At 36.9% G+C, this 26,884-nt stretch overlaps 2 protein-coding genes across 2 annotated transcripts in view; one reads left to right on the forward strand and one right to left on the reverse strand.

Annotated features, from left to right (window-relative positions):
- The first annotated feature begins 5,207 nt into the window (after positions 1-5,207).
- Positions 5,208-21,871, forward strand: ica1 (islet cell autoantigen 1). Its single transcript, XM_007242171.4, has 13 exons — positions 5,208-5,299; positions 6,582-6,611; positions 6,706-6,877; positions 7,588-7,660; positions 11,156-11,279; positions 12,064-12,262; positions 13,829-13,954; positions 15,140-15,238; positions 15,889-15,998; positions 16,094-16,143; positions 17,283-17,549; positions 18,139-18,228; positions 19,817-21,871. The coding sequence occupies exons 2-13, from the start codon at positions 6,595-6,597 to the stop codon at positions 19,936-19,938; spliced, it is 1,449 nt and encodes a 482-aa protein (XP_007242233.3). The 5' UTR covers positions 5,208-5,299; positions 6,582-6,594; the 3' UTR covers positions 19,939-21,871.
- A 1,382-nt stretch (positions 21,872-23,253) lies between these two features.
- The window catches only part of LOC103044586 (glucocorticoid-induced transcript 1 protein), a 33,506-nt gene continuing 29,875 nt past the window's right edge, over positions 23,254-26,884 (reverse strand). Inside the window, exon 8 of the mRNA XM_022679894.2 lies at positions 23,254-26,238. Within this exon, the coding sequence (XP_022535615.2) occupies positions 26,001-26,238 (238 nt within the window). The 3' untranslated portion in view covers positions 23,254-26,000. The remainder of the gene's footprint in view (positions 26,239-26,884) is intronic.

The following is a 26,884-nucleotide window of genomic DNA, read 5'->3' on the forward strand; positions in this document are numbered from 1 at the left end:
AGAAGTTAAAGATAAAAAACATCTTTAGATAGGGCCCAAAGGAGGTCGGAGGGAAATAATGGGATAGAGGAGTGAAGGAGGGGAAGACGGAAATGAGGTTAGAAGTAGTTAGTTAGTTAGAGGTGTTAGGAGAGTAAGAGCTCTTTGTAGAGCTCAGTCTTCAGGAGTTTATTAAAGATAGTGAGAGATTCTCCTGATCTGGTAGTAGAAGGTAGTTAGTTAGAGGTGTTAGGAGAGTAAGTGCTCTTTGAAGAGCTCTGTCTTCAGGAGTTTATTAAAGATAGTGAGAGATTCTCCTGATCTGGTAGTGGAAGGTAGTTAGTTAGAGGTGTTAGGAGAGTAGGAGCTCTTTAAAGAGCTCTGTCTTCAGGAGTTCTTAAAGATAGTGAGAGATTCTTCTGATCTGGTAGTAGAAGGTAGTTAGTTAGAGGTGTTAGGAGAGTAAGTGCTCTTTGAAGAGCTCTGTCTTCAGGAGTTTATTAAAGATAGTGAGAGATTCTCCTGATCTGGTAGTGGAAGGTAGTTAGTTAGAGGTGTTAGGAGAGTAAGTGCTCTTTGAAGAGCTCTGTCTTCAGGAGTTTATTAAAGATAGTGAGAGATTCTCCTGATCTGGTAGTAGAAGGTAGTTAGTTAGAGGTGTTAGGAGAGTAAGTGCTCTTTGTAGAGCTCTGTCTTCAGGAGTTCTTAAAGATAGTGAGAGATTCTCCTGATAGAAGGAAAACATGGCAACACCCCTGTTCCTTGCTAGTGTATGAAATTAGACCAGAAAAAAGACATTCATTGATAGTGTGCCTTATTGCCAGATTGCCCCCTTATAGTCCGTAAAATATGGTAATAATAAAAATAATATTACTGTTCCTGGAAATAATCTGCTCACACACCTTCACAGTGTAAAAGAACAGGTCCTCTGCTGAATAGTTACAGTAGAAAAGTTTGTAATTAAATTTTCTTTATTTTGTGGGATATGTCTTTTAAAAAGTTAAATAATTATTTTTTATCTTAGGTTTGTACTATATCTAATTAAATAAAAATAAAATAGCAGGTAAATGAACTTTTGTTTACTGAGTGTATTTACAGAGGTGAGACTGGTGACAGTTTACTCAGAGTGTGAAATACTCTATGAAGTAAACTATTCCTTTAACAGGTGACTCACTGAGTCACACTGACATCATATGTAGTCTATTATTTTAAATATCAGACCGTGTTCGGCAGCAGCAGGTGTTTTTATTCTTTTTTAATTATTATTATTATTTTTGATCCAACCTTTAGCACATTTTGAGGTGGACAGTTTCACACCTGACACACACTTTAACACACACTCCTGATATATCTCTGTTATCTTTATCACAGCGTGTCAGCGCTGCTGTCTGGATCTGTGGCTCTGCTGCTGCTGCTGCTGCTCTGTGAGCACCTGTCTGCACTGAGAATGATGAGGTGATAAAATATTCCTGAATACACATATATACCCTGAGTGTGTGTGTGTGTGTATAATAGAGGTGAGGGTGATGACACACACTGTTGCTGTGTGTTTTATATTGAGCTGTTGTCAGGTGGTGTTGTACAGAATGTAATGATGATATGTGCTGTGATGTACCTCTGTCTATTCAGTTCACAACTTCAGCATTGAGAAGTTCATTAATCTAAAAATGATATTAAAGAGTGAAACATGACTGACTCCTCTCAGTTTAATATCCTTCATCTTCTAGCAGATCATTCTTAGTGAATAAAACTGACTTTAATCTGTTTATTATCACTTAATCAGAGCCAGAATGACCTAGAACGCTTATTACACATCCTGCATAGACCCCCACAAATTAACAGGGCCGTTGACCCCAAGCACTTTTTCAGGTTGCTGTGGTAAGTCCTCTATTGAAAAAACACAATTCACAATAGATACATCAGTTTTAAGTCATTTTAGACCAATTTCAATGCCTCCATTCCTAAGTAAAATACTACAAAAAGCAGTCTTTGCACAAATAAATTAATTCTTGAATAAAAATTCTGTTTTTGATCAATTACAATCAGGCTTCAGATCAGGACATAGTACTGAAACAACCTTACTTAAGATAGTAAATTATCTTGCTGAGTTAACGCTGATTAAAACAGGGTTTCTGTTCCTGAGAGAGCACCATTTTTTTTTTATATATCATTTTATTTTAATTTTTTTCCCATTTTCTCCCCAATTCACACGGCCAATTACCCAACCCACTCATTAGGACTCCCCCTATCACTAGTGATGCCCCAACACACCAGGAAGGGGAAGACTAGCACATGCTTCGTCCGATACATGCGAAATCAGCCACCGCTTCTTTTTGAACTGCTGCTGATGCAGCATTGCAGAGTAGCATCACAGTGCACTCGGAGTAAAGCGCAGCGACTCGGTTCTGATACATCAGCTCACAGATGCCCTGTGCTGCGGACATCACCCTTTGGAGAGAGTGCCATCTACCCACCCGGAGGGAGCAGGGCCAATTGTGCTCCCTCTGAGCGCCGGCAGCTTGATGGCAAAGCTGCATGAGCGGGGGTTCGAACCTGTGAGAGAGCAACATTTTTAAATAAATTAGGACGTTTGGCTCCAAAATCGAAAGATCAAATTAGAAATCTTTGGTAATTTCAGACTCTGCCTTAACCGTCTGACAGAATATGTACCAAATAGTGTGTTCAGATCATCAGGAGCTGCTCTATTGAAAATTCCCAGAATGAATCACAAATCACACTGGCGAAGAAGCTTTCTGTTTTTATGCCCCAAAAATATAGAACTCTTTACCAATTAATATTCGTCAGGCATCGAGTGTTACTAGCTTTTTAAAGGCAGCTAAAAACCTTCCTGTTTAGCTTAGCTTTCGACTAACTTCTGTTTTGCTTACACCTACATTTTTTATTTGATTGATTTTGTTTGTTGTTATTTTTTATTTTTTTATCTGTTCTTTATAAATGTCTTATTTACTACTGTTTTATTAAATTGTTACTTTTTATTTTTTTTATTTGTTTTATATTACGTTTACATTTTTCTGTTTTATTTAATTTTATTGTGAAGCACTTTGAGCTGCATTTTTTGTAAAAAAAAAAGGTGCTATATAAATAAAGTTTATTATTATTATTATTAATATTATTATTATTATTAATATTATTATTATTAAGCATGGTGGTTAGTATTGTTATAAAAAAAACATATTACAGTGTGAAGCCAAATTATCAGCCCATTGGAAAAAAAAGCTGCTTTAGTTCATTACTAGCACTGACTGCAAAGGCAGATAGCTTAACTAGCTAACATAAAAAATACCCATATACAGCTCTAGAAAAAAATAATAGACGACTTAAAAATGATGAGTTTCTTTGATTTTACCAAATTAAAAACCTCTAAAGTATAATCAATAGGAATATGGATGATCACAAGCCATCAAACCACCAAGCTGAACTGCTTGAATTTTTGCTCCAGGAGTAAAGGCATAAAGTTATCCAAAAGCAGTGTGTAAGACTGGTGGAGGAGAACAGCCAATATGCATGAAAACTATCATTAAAAAAACAGGGTTATTCCACCAAACATTGATTTCTGAACTCTTAAAACTCTGGAAACTTGCAGATTTTTGTTATATCAGCCATTTCTTGTTTTCTGCAAATGAATGCTCTAAATTTTTTTTTTTTATTTGGAATTTGGGAGAAATGTTAGTCTGTAGTCTGTAGTTTATCTATCTATCTATCTATCTATCTATCTATCTATCTATCTATCTATCTATCTATCTATCTATCTATCTATCTATCTATCTATCTATCTATCTATCTATCTATCTATCTATCTATCTATCTGTCTGTCTGTCTGTCTGTCTGTCTGTCTGTCTGTCTGCCTGCCTGCCTGCCTGCCTGCCTGTCTATCTATCTAGGTAGCTGCCTATCGATCAATGAATCAATTAATCAACCTTTATTTTCACTCTCTAATACATAGGAGGGTAGCCCTCATTTTTTAATGCGAGCATTTACAACTTAAAGTTACTGAAAAAATATATTAAAATTATTTAAAGCTATTTAGAGGTGCACAGCAGCTCTCCACAACATTAAAATCTTCACAGCGCCTTCAGTAGACACACAGACACCCCCACATCAACAAGTTTTATACTGTATAGTAAATACATTAATGCACTTTTCCTCTATTCCAGTCAACCTTAAAAAGTAAAGTAATTAACGCCACTTTCAAGTGTTAAGTTATGCTCCACAAAGTTTCAGTTCCACCTTAAATGCTGCTGCCATATTCAGACAGTCACACTACCAGCTTTCAGTTAGGAAGTCAGGAATTCACTTCTGTATGCAGTTAAAATCACATCTTTTATCAGATGTTATCTGATGTTCTGCTGCCATCTAGAGGACATTTCTCCAATCTCTCCAGCTGATTAATGATGAGAGATGAGACAAAAACACCTCATCAGATGATCAGGATAGCTTATTTTAAAATATCGAGTGCTTAAATGGCATGAGGCATTATTAAAATATTTAGAGTTTGAATGGCGTAGTATGCAGAAACGTTGATATTCTTTTTTAATTTAGTTTTTAACCTCTATTCCATTTATATGATGTGTTATCATTTTATTTTTGTGATACTTTATTTATACTGTGATTTTTTTGCATTAAAAAAATTATTATTATTTTTCTTTCCTCGTAATTTTTTATGGTGATTTTATTGTTTGGGAGTTTACTGTTTTATTGTTATGTATCATTTTTTAAAATTAAAATTAGGGTTTTGAATGGCGTAGTATGTTGCTTTTCTTATCTATACTTTCTTATCAGTATTTTTCTTATCAATATTTTCTTCATGTACGCTAAATTATGGTCATTTTTCCACAATGTATAATTAATTAATTTTATTTATTTATTTTTTTTCAATAAACACATATACAAATGTATGGAAATAAATATATATAAATAGAGAAAATCAAAAGACCAACTTACATAACAAAAAATACAAATACTTAAATGAAATAAATAAATACATTATTATTGTTAAATATATTATTAAAATATATTTCAGAACCCCAGAAATCTGAGATAAAGTGTTGCTAGTGAATTGTTGCTCTTTCTATTACAAAATAAATAAATAAAATCATGTAGATGATGATGATAATAATAAACAGGTCCTCCTCCCCTTTAACACACAGCACTGCTGTACACACATCATGACGCAATCAGCGGCCTGTGCGCATGCGCAGTGGCAGCAGCTGGCGAGTGAGTGACAGCTGAGAGATAGAGAGAGAGAGCGATAGAGGAGAGGATGGATGAGTGAATATTCCGCGGAGTGATCCACAGCACGGTAAGACACGCTCCGTTTTATAGTGCAGTGTTTACACCTGTACAGGAGGGTTTAATACCAGTGTGCTGAACTGGGCTGGAGGAGGAGCTGTGTGCTGGGTGTACTGGTGCGGATGGAGGGATGCGGAGGGATGCGGAAGGATGGAGAGAGTCGTGCTGGTGTGGAGTAGAGGGATAATATAGACAATCTGCGCATTTATCTCGGGGTTAACAATCCAAACCTTTTATACTGGTCTGCTGAACTGGTTTACTGCAGACTGGACTGGGATTACAGGATGCTCTGATTACACTCATTACTAATGACACAGAGAGAGGGAGGGAAGGAGGGGGAGGAGCTAAAGGTGTCATGATATCAGTATAAGAGTTTGATACCGGTATTAAGATTAGAGAATCTCACGATTCTGCAATACTCAATATAAATTAAACAACCAATCAAACAGCCTAAAATGCTTGTTTTTTTTCATTATTTTAAATTGTTCTGCATTGTAGATTAATGCTGAAATCATCTCAACTATGAAGAAAAACATATGGATTTATTTAATAATCAAAAAAGGATATTATCCTCTTATAGGGGTCAGCAATAGGCGGTCCACAAGCATGCATAGTCTGGATCACTTTAGAATTTATTCACAATGAAGGAAAAAATCTCTATGATACTTTATCTATCTATTTTTATCTATCTATCTATCTATCTATCTATCTATCTATCTATCTATCTATCTATCTATCTATCTATCTATCTATCTATCACACCACTGCTGTCCTACAGCTTTCAGAGATCCAGTAATTTTGGGCTTTTTGCCCAACACTGCCAGGACAACGGATGCTTCAGGGCATATTTTGCCCCAATAAATCACTTTTTGCTCCGTTTTCCAGGCTCAAAGTAGCTTCACACCACCTTGGTCAAATCTGGATATATAAAATAAGGCATTATTAACTTTAAAACTGAACAAGAAGCTTATTAAAAACACCGTTTGCATCCAGTAGTGCAGGTAAATTTCCAGGCGCCGCCATCACTGTACTGATCATTACTTTTAGATGGCTGAGCCCATAGATTAGGCTACATTACGGGTTGTAAAAATCGGTTTTAATAATAATTAAATGTCAAGGAAACAATGGATTGCACATTACTTTAAGTGGCACTGTCTGTCTACAAATAAATAATAATAATAATAATAAAGAATTTCTAATCTAGCCCAAATATTAATAAATAAAATAAGATTGATCAGAAAAAACATGAAATATCTCAGGTTCATATCATATCTCTGTTTTCTGTGTTCCAGGTTTTTGTAAAACATGGACGGTGGAAACTAGTAAGTGTTCATAATGAGAAATATTCATTAATTTATTATAATCCCTGGGAAGGGAAATGTGTTTTAATACGTGTTCACGTTCCTGTTCCTGCAGTGGGTTCCCTCGTGAATACCTCGACCGCTTTGTCCAGAGTCAGGACTCCTCTGTGGTGAACAAGTTCCAGCAGAAGTACTGGAAAACCAAACAAACGCTCATCAAAGTGACGGGGAAGAAGGAGGACAAGCATGTTGTCGCTTCAGACGCAGACCTGGATGCCAAGCTTGAGGTACGAGTTGAAACACTAGAGGCCTGGTGTTGAAACAGCTGCTTCCATTTGCAGGATGAAGGTTTGAGCAGTGTTTGCTCACCTTTTCTCAAAGCAAAGAATGATTAGAAAGAGACTCGGTACTCGGATTACCAACAGCAGCGTCATCATGCACTCTTAAAATAACAGACCCAGGGTTCTAATGTACACCCTGATGCTCTTTGCTACCTTACACCCCGTCAACAGTTGTTAAAATAGGGTCAGAGTTTAGGAATAAATCTGATGGGTGTGGTGTTCTGGAAGTGAGGTGTGTTCAGGTACATTTCTGGCGTGTTGCTATTTTGGTGATGGGAAACACAGGTGCGCCACTGACTGATTAAAACCCTGACAACAGTCAATCATCAGAGTCCGTTCCTATAGGTATGCCCAGAGTGCAAACCTAAATTTTAACTCAATAAGAAACAGAATAAAGATTAAAATAACATTACTGTTCTCTTAAATGAGCTGCTGGTGTGTCTTCACAGTGTGAACGAGCAGGTCAGTATCCTCTGCTAAGACAAATACGAACGCACCAAAGTATTATTAATCAGACCATCCCTCTACCCATTTAAAAGTTCCGTAGTAATTTTTTTCACGGGAACAGTGATCTCATGTTATGAACGTGTGTCTTATTTTTATTTGTCTTTTTTTTGGTAATTTGTATGTGTTTTATTTTGTGTTGATCTTTACAGGTGTTCCACTCGGTGCAGAGAACGTGCATGGAGCTCCTCAAAGTCATCGAGCAGTACCAGAGAAGAATATGCCGTATGTAGCACACAGTATTTTATCAGTTTACACTCATTTAAACTAGGGCTGCAACTATTAGTTGACTAAAATTTGCAGACTCAAAATTGAATTGCTGACTAATTGTTATTTGTATTTGAAAGACTACCTGTGCTTTTATTTATATTATATTATTTTATTCAATCTGTTCTTGTTTTGTGATTACATTTAATAATTTAGACGAACATCTGAGGGAAACATGCTTAAGAGAAGTGGAGAAAGTGGTAAGGAGGGCAAGAGCTAGCTATAAGCTATAAGATTTATAAGTACTGCCCATAGCTACTCTTTCAGCATTGGAGGGTCCTGAAAGTGATCTCCAAAAGGGGAAAGTGGGAATATTGCTGATTCTTGAGGATATGAAGAAGGAGGGTTCATTCCAAAAGGGGACAGATCTGAAAAGGTTAATCAATTTTGGATAATCTCTCTGTTCTGTGTGAAGAGCAAAATGTCTTCAGCATCGTAGACAAGAGACTTACCAACTTCACTGACACCTTTGTACATAAGGGGTGGTACACCCTTGGTATACAGCCTGCCCAAGGAGCGTTGCGAGGCTCTTTGCTATCTTACACCCCATCAACAGTCTATTTTCACACCTTGTCAATGCGCCGTTAAAATAGCTTCAGAGTTTAGGAATAAATCTACACTGATGGGTGTGGTGGTCTGGAAGTGAGGTGTGTTCAGGTACATTTCTGGCGTATTGCTATTTTGGTGGTGGAAAACACAGGAGCTCCACTGACTGATTAAAATCCTGACAACAATTAATCATCATTCCTATAGGTGAGCCCAGTGCTGTGTACACCTCCGCTTGTTAAACACACACACACACACACACAGACACACTGTAGAGCACAAACCCAACTTTTAACTCACAAATAAACAGAATAAAGAATAAAATAACATTACTGTTCCCTTAAATGAGCTGCTGTGTGAACAAGCAGGTCAGTATCCTCTGCTGAGACACCCAAAAGCACCGCGCTGTTACAGTTTTTCTCCATTGGTTTGGCTCATTTCTTGAAACTGAGATGACATTATCAAAATAACATGGACAAATCCCCAAACTAACTTGCGGTTCCTCACAACAGAATGGCATTTCTCATTGCTTTCATCACATTTCAAATGCTTTGTACATGTCTCAAGCACTTAGTACATCTTTGCAAATGGTTATGTACAAGTAGCCTACACTTAACACAATCATCCTACATTTAGTACATTTTCCAAAAGAATGCATCTAGTTGGTCTATCCCAATTGGTTGGTTCTCAGTGTAATGGTTGTTCTCTCCAAAACATGTCAGCACAATTTCATCGTATAAGTCATCATCTGCAGAATAGTCTGCTCAAATGTCAAAATTAATTAAGAAATTGTATTACAATACAGAACACATATTTTGGAACATTTCATAAATTCATGACAATCAGGTAAGTAGGTAACAGGTGAAAGCAGGTTTTGACGAGGAGGAGTGTCTCACATTACAGGTGACCAATCCATCAGTTTGTTACCTGACAGGTGTTGTCTATGATTTTCAATGCTGGCATTGATGTATATATACAGCTTGGCCTGGTGCTTGTACTTTTATGCTACTTCTGTGATGATATAACAGGCAATCAGTGTAGAGGATGGCTCAGGCATTCTTCCCAAGGTGCATTGCTAAAGAACACATCAGATGCGATGTTGATGAGAATTTGTGGCCAAACAGACAGCAGTGAATGGATGGCCAGAAAGATGACCAGGAGAGAGAGAGGGGAGTGACACAGAGTATTCAGAATTTTACTGTATTGCATTTGTGATGCTTGACTGTTTTTTCATAGACTGTGTAGAGCTGGACAGAGCATCGTCTCTCAAAAGTGAAGCCACCCCAGGTCGGGCGCCCCCTGCTGTTCGTTTTCAGAAAGCTGTGTAACCCCACCCATCCCCATAGGTTTCAATGGCAAAACAGAAAACTTTCAATCACGTTTTTTTCTAATATACTGTAATTATACCTCCATTATTTAAATGCAGCAGCTAGTGAAACCTCTGATTATTTTGTCAAATTTTTATATCCCCACAGAATTCATTTTTAAAACGTTATTCAGCTCTATTCAAAACGGTGTAGTTATTGTAAAGGGCCGGTTATGGGTGGGACCAATAACAGACCATTAGCTCTGCTTCGCTCTGCAGTCTGTGACGGCGAGGCAGCCCTCAGGGGCGGGGTTATTTAAATGAGTAGGCTGTCTCTACACAGTCTTTCTCCCTCCTCTGGTCTCTACTGCGCAGAATCGGGTGTCAGGATCGCCAACATGGAGGAAGATTTTGGCTTCATTTTCATTAAATGAATGGGAACGGCGACACGACGTCCATCTGTTTTACAGTCTCTGTTTTTTTTTACATACTGTAATGTATTTTGTTTTGTTTTTGCAGGTTTTTGTATTTTGTATACATTGTATATTTGATACATTTTCCTTAGTATTTTCTTTTCTTTTCTACCTACAGTAATGTGTAAAGACGTGTGGTGTGAACATTGTATTCCTTTAGCTAGAACTCTGCCAAAAAGACAAAACATCTAAGCATTTTGACTTGCAGTACTTACACAATGCCAAAGGGACAATGCATTATGGGGACACTGATGATTTGTGTGAGAAAGGAAATTAGTTTTGACACATGGGTAAACTGTTTTTGGAGCGATATGAGCATTTGATGAGGATCCATGTAGTTTTGCTGCACCGTCCAGTTTATTTTGACAGGAGGACGAAATGAATGAAAATGTGCCAAAGCAATTGAGAAGGATCTATGCCATTTTTATGGTACTGACTATTTATATGGGAGAGGGACTTCATTTTGAAGCAAGAATGAACGTTTTGTGAGACATATGACATTTTGCTGGTTATCTGAAGTGTTGCGAAGAACTGTAAGTCTGTTTGGCTAATTTACCTTTTAGTTATAGGAATGTCATCTCAGTTTCAAGAAATGAGCCAAACCAATTGAGAAAAACTGTAAGATACGAACGCGCCAAAGTCAAAGCGCACCTGGCTCTTACAGGGAATGACGACTGATGCACTGATTGGTTTATTTCAGGTTGCTCCCAAAACACACCCATAATTAATTAAGGGAATTAGTCAGTGGGGGGAAAGGGAAGGTCACAGAATGATTTTGCTTGAGGCTAGGAGAATATCTGATTCCATAGGTCACAGAACAGCCAGTGAAGAGCCTTTGGAAAGGAAAGGTCCTTAACTGTAGCTTGAAGGACATGTACTCCATCAAGACAAGCCATGACAGAAATAATCATTGACTTATCGACTAAACGAAAAAATAATCATGAAATCATTCAATTGCAAAATAGCCATTATATGCAGCCCTTGTTTAAAGCCTTTAGCAGTTGGAAAGAGTTTTTGAGCAAGTGCATGAAAAGTAGAAATCTCCTTACTACTGCTTACAATACATAATGTTAGCACATCAGTCTGTTTAAAACTAAACATAATGCAATTTTCATGCTGTTCCCTCAGTTTTGTCTCAGGAGGAGAATGAGTTGGGCCGCTTCCTGCGCTCTCAGGGCTCCCAGGACAAAAGCCGTGCAGGAAAGATCATGCAGGCCACTGGAAAAGCCCTCTGCTTCTCCTCTCAGCAAAGGTCTGTTTTAATTCACTCTGATGCTCATTAATTAATTAGATACAGTGCAACCTAAAAGTATTCACAAAACAATCATTTATACAAATAAATCACTTTAAGCATCATACACTATAAACCCACAATTAGCATGAACTCCAGTACTTTCAACAGCAGCACTTAGCGCTTACCACCCGCACTTAGCAGTGTACCACCCGACAGTGCTACACTGAGGAACCCTGAGTGTTCCGGTAATGGTGCTATTAGCTAGCGGTTCATCCCAGGTAGGTTGTTTTAACATAGAAAACATGCAGACTACAGTCTGATACTATTCACCTTTGAATGGCGAAATAGCTAGCGCTGCGGTTAGCAGCTAATGCTAATACTGCTCCAGCCACGGTGGTTTAGAAACTTGACTGAAACTTTTGTATAAAGCTGTATTTCAGCAGAGTGGCTTTACTGCTCCTTAATACCTGACTGGTAGAATTCATACATACGTTTTTTGTAGATTTTTTTTTTATGATTATAAGTGCACCTTTTAGTGCAAAAAAAAAAGACGGCAAGACTGTTTTATGTAAAATTGGACATTTCCAAACATTACTCAACTATTTTAAATCAGGTGGATGTTTATTTGTGGCCAAATATACATTTAGGCATTATAACTTAAGGTTTTTAGTCTAATAACGCTAAGTTTTCAGTAAACATTTCTTTAAAATCTTAATGCAACCAGTTTCCTCATATGATTTGAGTAAAATCAACTTATCCAGGCTTACAGCGTAATGTATTGACTCTATGTATTGTTCTGTAGGCTGGCCCTGCGCGTCCCACTGTGCCGCCTGTACCAGGAGGTGGAGACGTTTCGCTACAGGGCCATCTCTGACACGTGGCTGACAGTGAACAGGATGGAGCAGTCCAGGACAGAGTACCGGGGGGCGCTGCTGTGGATGAAGGACGTGTCTCAGGAGCTGGACCCCGACACACACAAACAGATGGAGAAGTTCCGCAAGGTCAGACTGGGGCATGTACATTCTAAAACTGAAAACTTAAAAACTTTAATGGATAGAATAGAAGCAGTTTCAGAGAATAGAAATACGGTTATGTGCCATCGTTAATAACAATTTGCTTTGTCTATCACTATCATATGGATGTTATTACGTAGCAAGGGCACCTATTGGGCACCACATCATGTTTAATCCATTGGTGGGGCCCTTCTTCATTAGAAGGTTACCTAACCGGGCTCTTCATCATGTTTTTTCAGCATGATAAAATGATAAAAGGCACTTAATAATGGCACCCTTTTCTTCTGGAAGGGGCAGAAAACACCCATAGGTAGGACACATTCTCTCACATATCCGTGCACTAGAGGGCACTACATCATAATTTTATTGGAAAAACTGGCACCATAGTGGGCACTTGGTCACTTTTGTCCCATAAGAATGGCAGGCAGGTGGGCAGTTACCCCCTCTGCCCACCCCTTTAAGTCTTCTAGTCCTTAAGGCAAAGACATATCAGTCAGGTTATCTTCTTGAGGCTGATGTGTCTGCAAGCTAATGTGCTCTACTGCTTTGCCTTATAACAGGGACAGTGATGTTGGTGATATTCGCAATGACACTACACCTTTTTCTTGCGTCGTTTAAATAGCAACAGTGCTTTGATTATATGTACGCTGATAGGTGTGGTGGTCTCAAAATGAAGTATGCTCAGGTACATTTCTGGCATATTGCTATCTTGGGAATGGAAAACACAGGTGCACCACTGACTGAAAACAACCTAGACAAACATCTACAGTCAGACGTTCATTTCTATCTTGGCAGTGAATAGTCAACAGGCACATCCCCAACATGCGTACATTCCTACTTGTTGTGCACACATGGACACGCAGCAGTGCGCAAACCCATAGCAAGTTTACATCAACCGAATACAAAACAAAATAACATTATTCTACATAAACTATACAAAATATAGATTGTTATATTACTTATAAAGTGGTATTCATTAATCATTTATTAAAAAGTGTTGTATATATGTCCAGGTTGTTGCGCCATTAAAATATTAAAATTGAAATATCCCAAAAGTCAGAGCGCACCTGGCTCTTAGAGGGAATGGCAAGTGATATGCCGATTGGTTTATTTAATGCTACGCCCTAAACTCACCCCTTTTACGCATTTTGAGCCGCATAAAGCATACTTTTCCCGTTGTTATGATAGCAAAGACACACTGATACGTAGCTGCTGATATGCTGTATGTTGCTTGCATGTCACAGACTGAAGAGGACACATTCACATTCACTACACTACACTGGTCTTATGCTTTTAAGGTGACATAAAAAAAAGACCATCGATCATTTAATCAATTAATTGCCCAGCTCTAGTGTCACAGTTGGACAGTTAAAATTAACTGAAGTAACTCTGTTTTTATTTTATTATCTGTTTGTTTTAAACAGGAAACGGTCTTCATTTTGGAGCATTCCGTTCCTCCTCTGATTTGTGATTTTTGATCTCAGATATGTGATCTCTGATCTCAGATCTGTGATTTCTTCATGCTGTCAGACTGATGATCTTCGCTCTCTGCAGGTTCAGGCTCAGGTGCGTCTCACCAAGACTAGCTTTGATAAGCTGAAGAACGATGTGTGTCAGAAGGTGGATTTACTGGGGGCCAGCCGGTGTAACCTGCTCTCTCACGTCCTTACTAACTATCAGGTACATCACCCTAACCTCAGATACCTGTGATAAACCTGCTGTGATCTATCACTGCTATTTACACAACACTCGGTTTGAAGGTTGGCTCTTACACTTAAGTAATAAGCATTAGTTTAATTAGTAAAACTGCTATGCAGTATCCCTACCAATTAATAGAACTTATCAGACAGAGAGCTACTTAAAACTCCTATGAATACTGGTTTATCATGTTGATATATACAGGGATATTACTGATGGACAGCCTTAATGGTGGGAAATTCATGGGAATGACCATCATGCTTCCTTCAGTCCAATGATGTCCCCATTTTTAAAGTCTGTTAGTTGTAGAGGCATGTGTAGAAGTCGGTGATTTCTCACCAAGAGGTACACCGTAAGTGTACAATTGGAAATTTTTAAAACATTACTCAAATATTTATATATAGTTATAAATATAGATTTAAACTAAGATTGGAGTTCAGTCTGTTGCCTTTGGATGCTCCTATTCTATTGGGCTTTTGACACAATCTATTTACATACGAGTTGTTTTTTTCCCCATTTTCTGACACTCACCTTTAGTGTGTAGTCTTTCCCCACAGACTACCTTAAGAAAAATTGTAGATCATATATTATGATAAACTTTCTGGTCTTTGTGTTGTAGGCTGTGCTCTTAATACTCTTCACTCATTAGCGTTTTCTTCCTTCATCTACTTTTCTGTGTATTTTAAATCCATTTTTATCTAAATTAATAAAAAAGACTAATAGCATATTCTTTGTAGAATTATTGTGCTAAGCAATTGATAGAAAAAAAGTTATAATAACTTATAATAACTACAAGTTTTAAGTCTATTTAAACTCAAGTTTTCACTAAACATTACTTGAGGCAACAAATTACCTCAAATTATTTAAGTAATCCAATATATTCAGGCTTACATTGTACACTTCCCAAATGTAGCCTCCAAAATATGCTGTAATAATTTATGGACAAAACTCCAATCTGAGTGTGTAATTTTATCAGTAAATGTAAATAACATTTAACCAGCCAAACAACAATTTAGGCATTAAAAAGGAGACAGATTTAAACAAAACAAGGACGTTATTTAAGTAAGAAATACTTAGGGCTTAAGCATATATTATATGGTAGCTTTAGCATAGTGTCTACTGTTAAAAGCTAGTCTATAAATCTCCTGTCTTTGTGTGTATTTTCAGACCACGCTGCTGCATTTCTGGGAGAAAACGTCTCACACCATGGCTGCTATCCACGAGAGCTTTAAAGGCTGCCAGCCAAACGATGTCTCAGCACTGAAGGTGAGAAAAGAAACACTGGCCAACTTTCCTTGAAGTGTTAAAATGGGAAACAATGGCAAAATGATTGGTCCTCAACATTTTTGAACATTTTATATATACTGTACCAGTCAAAATATTTGGACACACCTCTTCTCATTCAAAGTGTTTTCTTTATTTTTATTATTTTGTGTTACATTCATCTACTATTACAGGCACACTAGTTAGGATTTCCTTGATTTTTGATCTTTTTAAAGAAGTAAATTTACAGCTTGAAACTCACTGCACCGCTGCATTGAGGTGTAATAGGAGGAATAGCGGTGCTCTCGTGTCTGTGCCGGAGCTCCTCTGAGCTCAAACCAGACTCTGAAAGTTTTCCGAGGCGGCCGCGACCAACGCTCGCGAGAATTGCGACCTGCTTTCCGACCTTTAGTTCTAACAGTTCTACAAGGACTACTGGTTCATTCTTTACAAACTAACATACAGACACTCTGACAGAAGCTGGAAAGAGACCGAATATGTCTGTGAAAGCCAAAAAACGAGAAAGAGAAACTAATCCGCCTGAAACATTTATTACACTCTGCAACTGTAAGGGGAGCCCACGAGCACAAAATCTTAACCCTACCTAGTGGAGCTTTAAATAGACATCATATCCCTTTTTCTGTTTTATGTAGATGCTGCAGAACAAAGGATCCGATCAGGGAGCAAAGAAAAGGGTGAAGAAGAAAAACAAAGCAAAAACAGAGGAAAAAGAAACCACAGAAAGCCCAACAACAGAAGACGTGTAATAAAAACCTTCTCTCTTTTTTTCCTACTGTAGATCTTTTATACTGTTGTGCTGAATTCACTAACATTGACTTCCTTTCTTTCCTTTATCAGACTGATTTCAATAGACGAGGATGATCTAAACAAAGACCTCAGTCAAGCAGGTACAGTAATTATATGTTCTTAGTCTGAAAACACACACATGTATATAAATGTATATACATTTCATGAGATAGTTACTAAAATATAGCACAAAAATAAAGGAAATGTGTGATTGGTAGATTATTTCTTTCTTGTAACAACACTTCTTGGCAATACAGCTTATAGAGTTGGAAAGCCTAAAATCATTTTGATTTTAAATGAAGCCACATTTGTAAGAAACATTAATTTGTGGGAGGAGCAGCAGAGCTAAGTATGTGGATTGCACCCATGAAAAAATTGGCCAAATTAAAAGAGAAATGATCAGGCTTTCCAAGGGTATAAGACTTATTGCCAAGAATCATTGTTATAACAATGAAAAAATCTACCAAACACACATTTCCTTACTTTTTTTTGTGCTATATTTTAGTAGTTGACATGCCACAAAAGCAAAGGTCACTGCACTGAACTGTAGATGCAGTGCTTTCAGACCTCAAGCTATTCAAATAGAACAAGTTCATATTCATTTAGAAACAACAACAATGCTAAAGTTTTAAGAGTTCAGAAATCATTATTTAGTGGAATAACCCTGATTTTTAATCATCCTTTTCCTGCGTTTTGGCCTGCTTGCCTCCACCAGTCTTACACACTGCTTTTGGGTGACCTTATGCCACTCCTGGCACATACATTCAGGCACTGTGACCATCCATCTTCCTCTTTATTATATTCCAGAGGTTTTTAATGGGGTTCATTTCTGGAAATTTACCAGCAACTTAATTGAATGTTAGTAGGCAACAGCTGGATGACATCAAGTGACCTACAAGAAGAATGGCAAATAAATTAGTAGTTTATAGAATAAAAAACAGAAACCTATAAATAGTAAAATCAGAGAAACTGATATTTTTTTCCAGGGTTGTATATGAGCTAAAAAGTGGTAGAAAAAATATTATGGATTTTTTTTAATAGAAAATTAACTTTTCAATAAGGAACATATTGTCACTCTCATAAAAAACCTTTTATCTTTATTTGACATAATGTAAATATAACAGTTTTTTTTTATATAATTAAAAATGCACGATAAATAAACCAATAGCAACCATGCTTTTGCATGACAGAGATGATACGCTTCCCATCTTACCAGAAAGCTGTCCTGTGTGTCCTGCAGGTGCAGAGGAGGCGCTGTTGGGCAGTGTTCAGGACAGGGATGGGCTGAGTCTGCTGAGTGAGATCCTGGGCTCCAGCTCACTGGAGGAGGGCGAGTTCTCCTGGGAGTGGAGGGAGGTGTTCGGGGAGGACGAGTGTGTGGACAGCAGCACCAAAAACAGCACAGCTGGACTTACAGACGCACAGCTGGAGGAGGAGAAGGACTCGTTCTTCCTCCCGTCACGCCTGCTGGACGAGAACCTCCACAACCTGCAGTCTGCAGTCTCAGGTACACAGAGTCTTATTCAGGGACCTTGTCCAAGTCCATGCCTTGATCCATGGTGGAATACGGAGAACCAGTATCTTGTTAGATGGTCATAATGTTTTGAATAAGGTGCTCCTTAGATGATTTCTATAGATTTTCAAGCAAGTTGCTTGTTGTAGCCAATTGATTAAAAACAAAAAAATCTAGGGCTCCGAGATCCTGAGATCGCCGGTTTAAATCCTGTTCATGTAGCTTGCCATCAGCTGCCGGAGCCCTGAGAGAGTACAATTGGTCTTGCTCTCTCTGGGTGGAGCTGATGTATCAGAACCGAGTCGCTGCACTTTCCTCCGAGTGTTAGAGCTGTGATGCTGCATCAGCAACAGTTCAAAAAGAGGCGGAGTCTGACTTCACATGTATCGGAGGAGGCATGTGCTAGTCTTAACCCTCCTGGTGTGTTGTGGCATCACTAGTGATAGGGGGAGTCCTAATAAATGGGTTGAGTAATTGGCCGTGTAAATTGGGGAGAAAACAACTAAATGATTGTTTAATTAAGTGATAAAGCTATAGCCTGTATGTTCAAAATAATAGCCCTTTAATCTCACCATCCTTCCAGGCTGGGCTACAGGAAACCCACAGAGTGCAGCTGGACTAACTGAACAACCTGCAGCAGCCAATCAGAACACTCCTAAACCAAAGGCCAGAGGTAAATATATAAAACATATAGACTAGCATATAGTGTATCTCAAAAATTAAAATATCATTGAAAAGTTAATTTATTTCAGCAATTCAGTTAAAAATGGGAAACTCATATATTATATAGATGTATTTTTATTTATTTTTTTTATTGTTGATGATTGGGAAGTGTGCCAAATGTGGGCAGTGTGCCAAGTCCTGCTGGAAAATAAAATCCTCATGTCCATAAAAGTTAAAGTCAGCAGAGGGAAGCATGATGTGCTGTGAGATTTTGTGGGAAAACAAAACTGCACTGACTTTAGACTTGATAATAAAACACAGTGGATCAACACCAGCAGATGAGATGGCTCTTCAAATAATAACGTTTATGGAGATGTGGATTTCATTTCCAGCAGGACTTGGCACACTGCCCACACTGCCAAAAGTACCAATTGGTCTTATATAATATTCTAACTTTCTAAGATAATGTTTTTTGGATTTTCATAATCATCAACAATAAAAAGAAAAAAACGCTTAAAACAGATCATTCTGTGTTTAATATATCTATATAATATATGAGTTTCACATTTCAACTGAATTACTGAAATAAAGTAACTTTTCAATTATATTCTATTCATTTTTAAAGCACTACTAGATATGAAGTAGTGTTGCTGTGAGGATTTGATTGCCTTCAGCAACAAGTGTGGAGGTTAACTCATCTCCAACTCATCACAAAAGTATGGAGCTCTGGATGGAACTCCTTAATTCCAGAGAACACAGTTCCTAATAGCTATGTTATAAATGAACATGACATTGATAACTTTTGCCAACCTCAATACCTCAATACATTATTATTTTGATATTATCATTTTAAACACAATGTAAGTGAAGATGCTACACATAAACACACATGCACATGGACACACACTACAGTTTTACTGCTGCTGTAGTCTTTCACAGTTTAAATGTGAATCTGAATCAGAAAATGAGAAATGGCTGAAATAACAAAAAGATGCAGAGCTTTCAGACCGCAAATAATGCAAAGAAAACAAGTTTATATTCAAACAAAATTTAAAATCAATATTTGGAAGAATAATCCTGGTGTTTAATCACAGTTTTCATGCATCTTGGCATGTTCTCCTCCACCGGTCTTACACACTGCTTTGATGGTTTGATGGCTTGCGATCATCCATCTTCCTCTTGATTATATTCCAGAGGTTTTCAATTTGGTAAAGTCAAAGAAACGCATCATTTTTAAGTTTTTTTTTTCCAGAGTTGTATATATATTCTTCTTTTAGTGATGAACCATGTTTGGTTCCATAAAACATGGAATATTACACATTTATAAGGGAAATGTGAGTAACGTTTTAAAGGTCTAAAGATCTTTAACTTGATGTTTTACTTTAATACCAATTACTACCTTTACTACAAATATAAATTGTAAATTTTTTTATTGAAATAAAATTGTTTTTTTCTATAATATTGTTTAAAAAAACATGTTAAGAGTCTTTATTTTTAACAGACCTTGCATTTTAAAAGGTTGCATTTTTTTAATATATATTATGTTGACTATAATGCAGTGTATTGTGTTTTTCTTGTGTTTTTTTTTTTTTTTTTAGATACCGCTGAATCGATAAAGGATCGCTCAGTGTGGTTCAACCTGTTCGCTGACTTGGATCCTCTGACCAACCCGGACGCAGTGGGGAGAACAGACAGGGAGCACGAGCTGAACACAGCATAAACACCACAGCAATCACAGCACCTGTCTACCTGTCCACCTGTCTGTCTCCACCCGCTGCAGCACAGCAGACAGACAGGCCCGCTGCAGATGCTTCCTGTTGCATGAATATTTTCCTTACACTGTTTCAGATCTGTGAGACAGAGGATGGTGAGACCATTGCCTTTATCAGATACCTGCTCTTTTATTTTCACTGTTTCTATATCTGTGCCAATCTGTTATTCTAAGTTATTCTCAAATAGTAACTCATGGTATTTTGTTGTGTTAATATATTTTGACTTTAGTTTCTTAGTTGAGGGACTCTTCTGAATATGTGAAGGTCAAATCCTAGTGAGAACATTAGAAACCTGGTTCTTAAAGCTGATCTTAAAGCTTAGAGAAGTGCTTTCAGGATATGACCATGCTGTGTTACAGGGGAATTTCACTAATTTAATCAAATTCTGTATACATAAAAAAAGAGATCACTTCAGTTTCTGAATCATTTTTTTTTCTGATTTTGCTATTTATGAGTTTATGTTTGAGTAAAATGAACTTTGTTATTTTATTCCATAAACTACAGACAACATTTCTCCCAAATTACATATAAAAATAGTCATTTAGAGCATTTATTTGCAGAAAATGAGAAATAGCTGAAATAACAAAAACTATGCAGAGTTCAGAAATCAATATTTGGTGGAATAACCCTGTTTTTTAATCACAGTTTTTATGCATCTTGGCATCATGTTCTCCTCCACCAGTCTTACACACTGCTTTTGGATAACTTTATGCCTTTACTCCTGGTGTAAAAATTCAAGCAGTTCAGTTTGGTTTGATGGCTTGTGATCATCCATCTTCCTCTTGATTATATTCCAGAGGTTTTCAATTTTGCTAAAATCAAAGAAACTTTTAAGTGGTCTCTTATTTTTTCCAGAGCTGTAGATCAGTTATTATTTGGGTGGTGATTATTTGAATCATTCTCAAAACTGTAGATCAGATACAGCAGTGCTGCTGCAGTTTTTAAACACTCCTACCTACAGCTGCTCCACCCTGTAGATAAAATAAAGTCCCAGTCATGATACACAAAAGAAAGACATTCCAGGGGATTTATAGGATGTTAAATTGGAAAGGAGAGATGTTTTAGACTTGCTCCTCCTACTAAAACTTAGTTAATTTTCAGTGACGATTTTCCAGCACTGAGGTTGAAACAGGATTAGCATTAGCATTAGCCGCTAACCGCAGCGCTAGCTCTTTCACTGTTTAGAAGTTAAAATATTGAAATGTAGTCTGCGTGTTTACCGTGTTAAAACAAGCTACAAACTACTGAACCGGTAGCTAGATGTATATAGCGCCCTGGGTCACCAGGACACTCAGGGTTTCCCAGTCTAGTGCTATTGTTTAGCATTTAGTAGTGCTAAGCGCTGCTAACCACGGCTAGCGCTGCTGCTGCTAAAAATATTGTAAATCTAAGCTTACTGTAAATAAATCGCAGTGCTTTACTCACCCAAATAAACAGTTTTCAGGAGAGCAATCTGTGTAGATTAACATCCAGCGCTCACTTAACTTTAAAATATATATATATATATATATATTTTTTTTTTAAGAATTACAGTTTTGTTTACCTAGGCGCTAGTTCCTCCAGCCTTCCCCATTAGAATTTAAACATGGCGACACCCTTGTTCCTTATTGTTGTCAGCCTTATTGTAAGATTTATAATCTGGTGTAATACTTATGTATGAAAATAGACCAAAAAATAGACGTTTATTGACGGTGCGCCTTATAGTCCGTAAAATACGGTATTAATTTAACTCAATGCTGCAGAACATAAGCCTTAAAGCTGACAATACTTTACACTTTAGGATGGACGTTGAGCTGGAACCTCAGTTAAAAGCCTAAATTAGGATGAGATTAACAGTTGTAGTCCAGTTTTCACAAGAGCTAAAAATAAAAATAAATAAATAAATAAATAAAATAAAATAAAAAAATCCTAAATATTTTCACAGTAATAATAAACCTTGTATCAAATTCAAATTATATTGAAAAGTTAAAAAGTATACAAATTAAGATACAAGGATTTGGCACAATAGCACTGATAGAAAGCTCTGTCCGGTTTAGGTTTGTAAATGTATATATTTGTCTAAAACTGATGGTAACATGCTGTCTAAAGCCATAAGCTGATATTTTCGTGCTCTAAATTCTGGTCCATATTCAGCATTTAAAAATACAAAGTTCTGTTTAAATGTATAGATTGGGTTAAAAGTTAAAAGATTAGGACACCCCATGAAAACCTTTGTTTTTTAATATATTTGAACATATAGGGTCGGTTTCCCAGACAGGGATTAAGCCTAGTTGTTAACTATATTTTCCTTTCAATGGAAAATCTTTATTAAAAATGCTGCGTAGCCCAACACTAGGCTTGGCATCTGTCAAGGAAACTGTACCATAGATGATTAGGGCCCTGTACACCATGCGCAAGGTGTGTCACGATGCTCTTTGCTATCTTACACCCCATCAACAGTCCGTTTTCACGCCTTGCAACCATGTTGTTAAAATAGTCTGCGTCCAATAGAAAACAAGCATCTCCAAAACAGCAATTTCGGTAACACTTTACAATAAGGGCACATGAATTAAGACAGTGTACATAAGACAATAATAAACATTGTTAAATGGCTATTTTAACATCTCAACTAATTATTACTTGCCACTAGTTAAGACATTATTAAACTTTACTTCATTTTAATATTTAAGAATGTTGAAAACATTGTTAATTAAAGCGTCAGTCAATTAGAGGCATTTCTAAATGGAGTGAAGAGATAAAAAAATGTGTTTAATGGTACCAGTGCGCTGGAACGACCATCACTGTTAAACTTAATACTGTATATTAATGAGCGGCTGGTGGAGCAATGGAGACTTCAGAAGAGGAAACTCAGAGCTCAGTAGCTCATTCACTCATAGTAAAAACAAAGAAACGAAGGAGTGAAGTTTCTGACTGAGCGCGCTCTGTCTCTCTCTCTCTCTCTGACTGAACATAACCTGGATTCGGATTCATCCACTCTAAAAGGAGACCGCATCACACCCGCCCAGTTTAAAATGATTCTTCCGCATGCTCGGCGCAATTACCCATTCTCACCAGAGAGGGCTCTACATCCCCCAAATCCCAAAATGTACGGATATCAGCTTTAATATGGAATTGAGAAAGTGTTGTATTGATTAATAATGTATTAAATAATGTCAATTAATGATTAGTTGAGAAATTCTGTATTGTTCATTAATATATCCTTATTGTTAAGTGTCACCGCAACTTTTTATTAGAGAGAGATAAAACGCTCTTAACTTCCGATGGAAGACAATGTAAAAATAGTTTATTTCAGGTGATTTTGGAGAATTTCTATTGGTCCATTCATCAAAATTTTTTGACAAAGTGTAAGGTACAGTGTGTGTTCAAATTATGTAGCAAAAAGTAAATTCAACAAAAATGGAGACACTTGTTTTTCAATGGACAGCAACAACGTCCTTAAATATGTTTTTTTTGTTGTTGTTTTTTAAAGAGAACTCCGGTGTAATCTTTGGCTTTGACTTTGGGTGTAGTAAAACATGATACAAGAGTACTAACCTTTTCTGAAATCCAGTAATTTTGTTCTTTTTGCCCAGCACTCTTTACAACAGGCGCTTTGGGGCATATTTTGCCCCTGATAAAACACTTTTCACACCCTTATCCAGGCTCAAAGTAGCTCCACGAGGCATTAATAACTTAAAAAGTGCACAAGAAGCTTATTAAAAACCACTGTTTACATCCTATAATGCTAGCTTCAGCTCCGGGCGCCGCCATCACTGTACTGATTATGACATAGACATATATACATAGACTCCGCAAGTCAATTTTACCCCAGAGTTCTCCTTTAATGGGGGTCCTCATTTTGATCAGATTTCTAAAGCACACCTTCAGTGATTAACACTGGATTATGCTGTTGACAGGTTGTTATTTTCTCACCATTTCCTCCCCTTTTGATTAAGGACATCGAAATAAACACAGATAAAGACTCTATTTATCTAAATAAACTTTAGTTTAATATTCCAGCACCATCAAAACACTGTTTCAGATGCATTTTAAACAGAATACAGTTATAGGTAAAATAAAAATAAGCTAGCTATTTTTTGTCTTGTACTATTGCTTTTTGTATCATCCAGGTAAAGTTGTACCAGTTACACATAAATAAATGTGAACATATAAAACGCATGTATGTCTAAGTAATAAAAAATGTTTAAAGTATGTTTTTTTTCTGAGTTGTCTATTCACATTCATTCAATTTCTTATTTATAGCTGAAAAAATCCACTCAACAACATGTGCATTCCAGATTAAAAAAAAAATAAAAATAAAACAAAATAATAGAAAAGCAGTAAAAGCGTGAAAACATACAAAAAACAGATTCTGGATTTTTATTCTGTAAAAAAAAATGGATCCGAATTTTTTTAAGCATTTTTTCTAATATTTAAATGTCCTTCCTATTAATTCCAAGTATAATTCACTGTTTTCAACGTTTTCACAGTGAGTTTTGTATATAATGGTTTGATTTACACAGAAATGCCAAAAATCATGGGACAGCACTGTGTAAATTGATCATGTACTGCTATCTCAAGGTTAGGCTTGAGAACGCCCACACCTGTGTAAGCTGTGAGGTGTTATCTTGTGAGTGAGGCTAAACAATGGCCACTTACATGTGTACCGGAAATGCAAGGCTAATATTACCCCCCACAGTGGATACACAGCACAGCGTAAAGCTTAGCTTAGATTCTCACATAAAACAACAATTTTATTTAAAACACAGTTTGATGTGTTACTTTACTATATTGTGATTATCAAACCATAGCTTTATATAAAATAAAAATATGATTAAAAAACAGACGCCTACATCACAGACCATTTTATTGAGCCCGACCCGAGAAAAGTGGTGGGAAATCTCAGTTTGGGCTCAAGAAAATGGTCTGTGATGTAGGCGTCTGTTTTTTAATGCTATTTTTATTTTACATAAAATTATGGTGTGATAATCACAATATAGTAAAGTAACAAATCAAACTGTTTTTTAAATAAAATTGTTGTTTTATATGTTTTTGCACTAAGACTTTATGCTTAAAATAAAAGCAATTTGTTTGTTCAAAAAGTGTTTTATATTCTAAAACATTGTTAATTATATTAGAGTAGATGGGGGGATCAGTTATTATAATTATACCACAGTTAGTTCAAAACCTGCAATACGATTGGCTGAGAGGCGTTCTATGGGTGCCATAATCAGCCGGTAATGAACTGTAACTGAAGTTCCCCATGTAAAGTATTACTCCGCCACATAAAGATAACCTAGCAACAATGCAGCACTTACAAACCAAACAGCGCAGCTACAACAAGAGAGTTTTTATAACCAAACAGATTGTATTTTCTTGTCCTTTTTAACTCAAAATCTTTCAATAAACAGCAATAATGGAATTGTGGTTTAATCGCAATAATACACTCAAGGTTTGTGCTATAACGTGTAATATTGGCACTACGACAGCAGCACACAGTTATAGCACTCCCTCTTGTGTATTATTGCATAAAAGTTTTTCTTAAATAATTGGTCTATGCTTCTTCAGTGTTGCAATGTTAATTGACATAATTCTGAACAGATTTCACCTACTTAAAAAGCCCAAAAATGCTTTTAAAAACTCAGTTTTAACGCTTTACTTACTAAAAAAAATGCCAGGTTTAAATCAGGCTTGGGCTCACAAAAACAGTTTATAGGGCGGATCGGGTCGGGCTGGATTTTTGGAGCCGAATCTAAGCTCTATCGCAGTGTAGTGAGCGTTAAAGATCATGACTGGCAGCTTCTGGCTAGAATTGTCCATGTGTACAGACTAGTGAATCCATCACATCTACTGACATTTGGTATGTCAGTGTATAATGACATATCAGACAGTTCACCGTTCAAACACAGTAGCTGCATTGCTTCCTTAAGTATTATAAGTACTTAAGTATGAGAAATACACACACTAGGAGAAATCCATACACCTCACTGCTGATCGTGGTCCCTGATTGGTTGGTTGATTGACTGATTGATTAGTAGTGTTGAGTCCTGTATGAGCTGAAGCAGTGTGAAGGCGGGACGTCCTGTCCTCCAGTCTGTTTTAACTGCCCTGTGGGCTGAGCGTTCTGAGAGACAGGTCTACAGTCTGAGGGACAGAGGGAGGAACCCGGCTGTCTGACGGGACAGAACGGTCCAGAGCCGGTCGGGATGAAGCTCACTTTGTTCCGGTCAGGGCAGGAGAAGACCGGGAATCCTCTAGACCTACAAGAGCTGGAGAAAGAGAAACATACAGTATTTAAACACACAATCCTGGAGAGGTTCTGACTCAAACTGGTCATTTTATTGGAAACCCTCACTTTGTAGCTCCACTACGTACAATTATAGACTAACAACCATCTGCTAATACACAGTGATCTGATAGATAGATAGATAGATAGATAGATAGATAGATAGATAGATAGATAGATAGATAGATAGATAGATAGATAGATAGATAGATAGATAGATAGACCCCCCTTCAGACAGACAAACAGACAGACAGACAGACATATAGATAGATATAAGTAAATATATAGACAGACAAATAGATAGACAGAGTAATACATAGACAGGGGAATATATATAGACAGAGAAATACATAGAGAAATATATATAGACAGAGAAATATATAGATAGAGAAATACATAGAGAAGTAGACAGACAGACAGATAGACAGGGAAATACATAGATAGAGAAATATATAGACAGAGAAATATATAGACAGAAATGTATAGATAGAGAAATACATAGAAGTAAATATATAGACAGAGAAATAGAAAGGCAAAGAATTACAAAGACAGAAAAATATAACGACAGAAATATATAGACAGAAATACATAAAATACAAATATAGAAAGAAAAATAGATAGACAGAAAT

Source organism: Astyanax mexicanus, chromosome 1, assembly GCF_023375975.1.
Source record: "Astyanax mexicanus isolate ESR-SI-001 chromosome 1, AstMex3_surface, whole genome shotgun sequence".
NCBI classification, from domain to species: Eukaryota; Metazoa; Chordata; class Actinopteri; order Characiformes; family Acestrorhamphidae; genus Astyanax; species Astyanax mexicanus.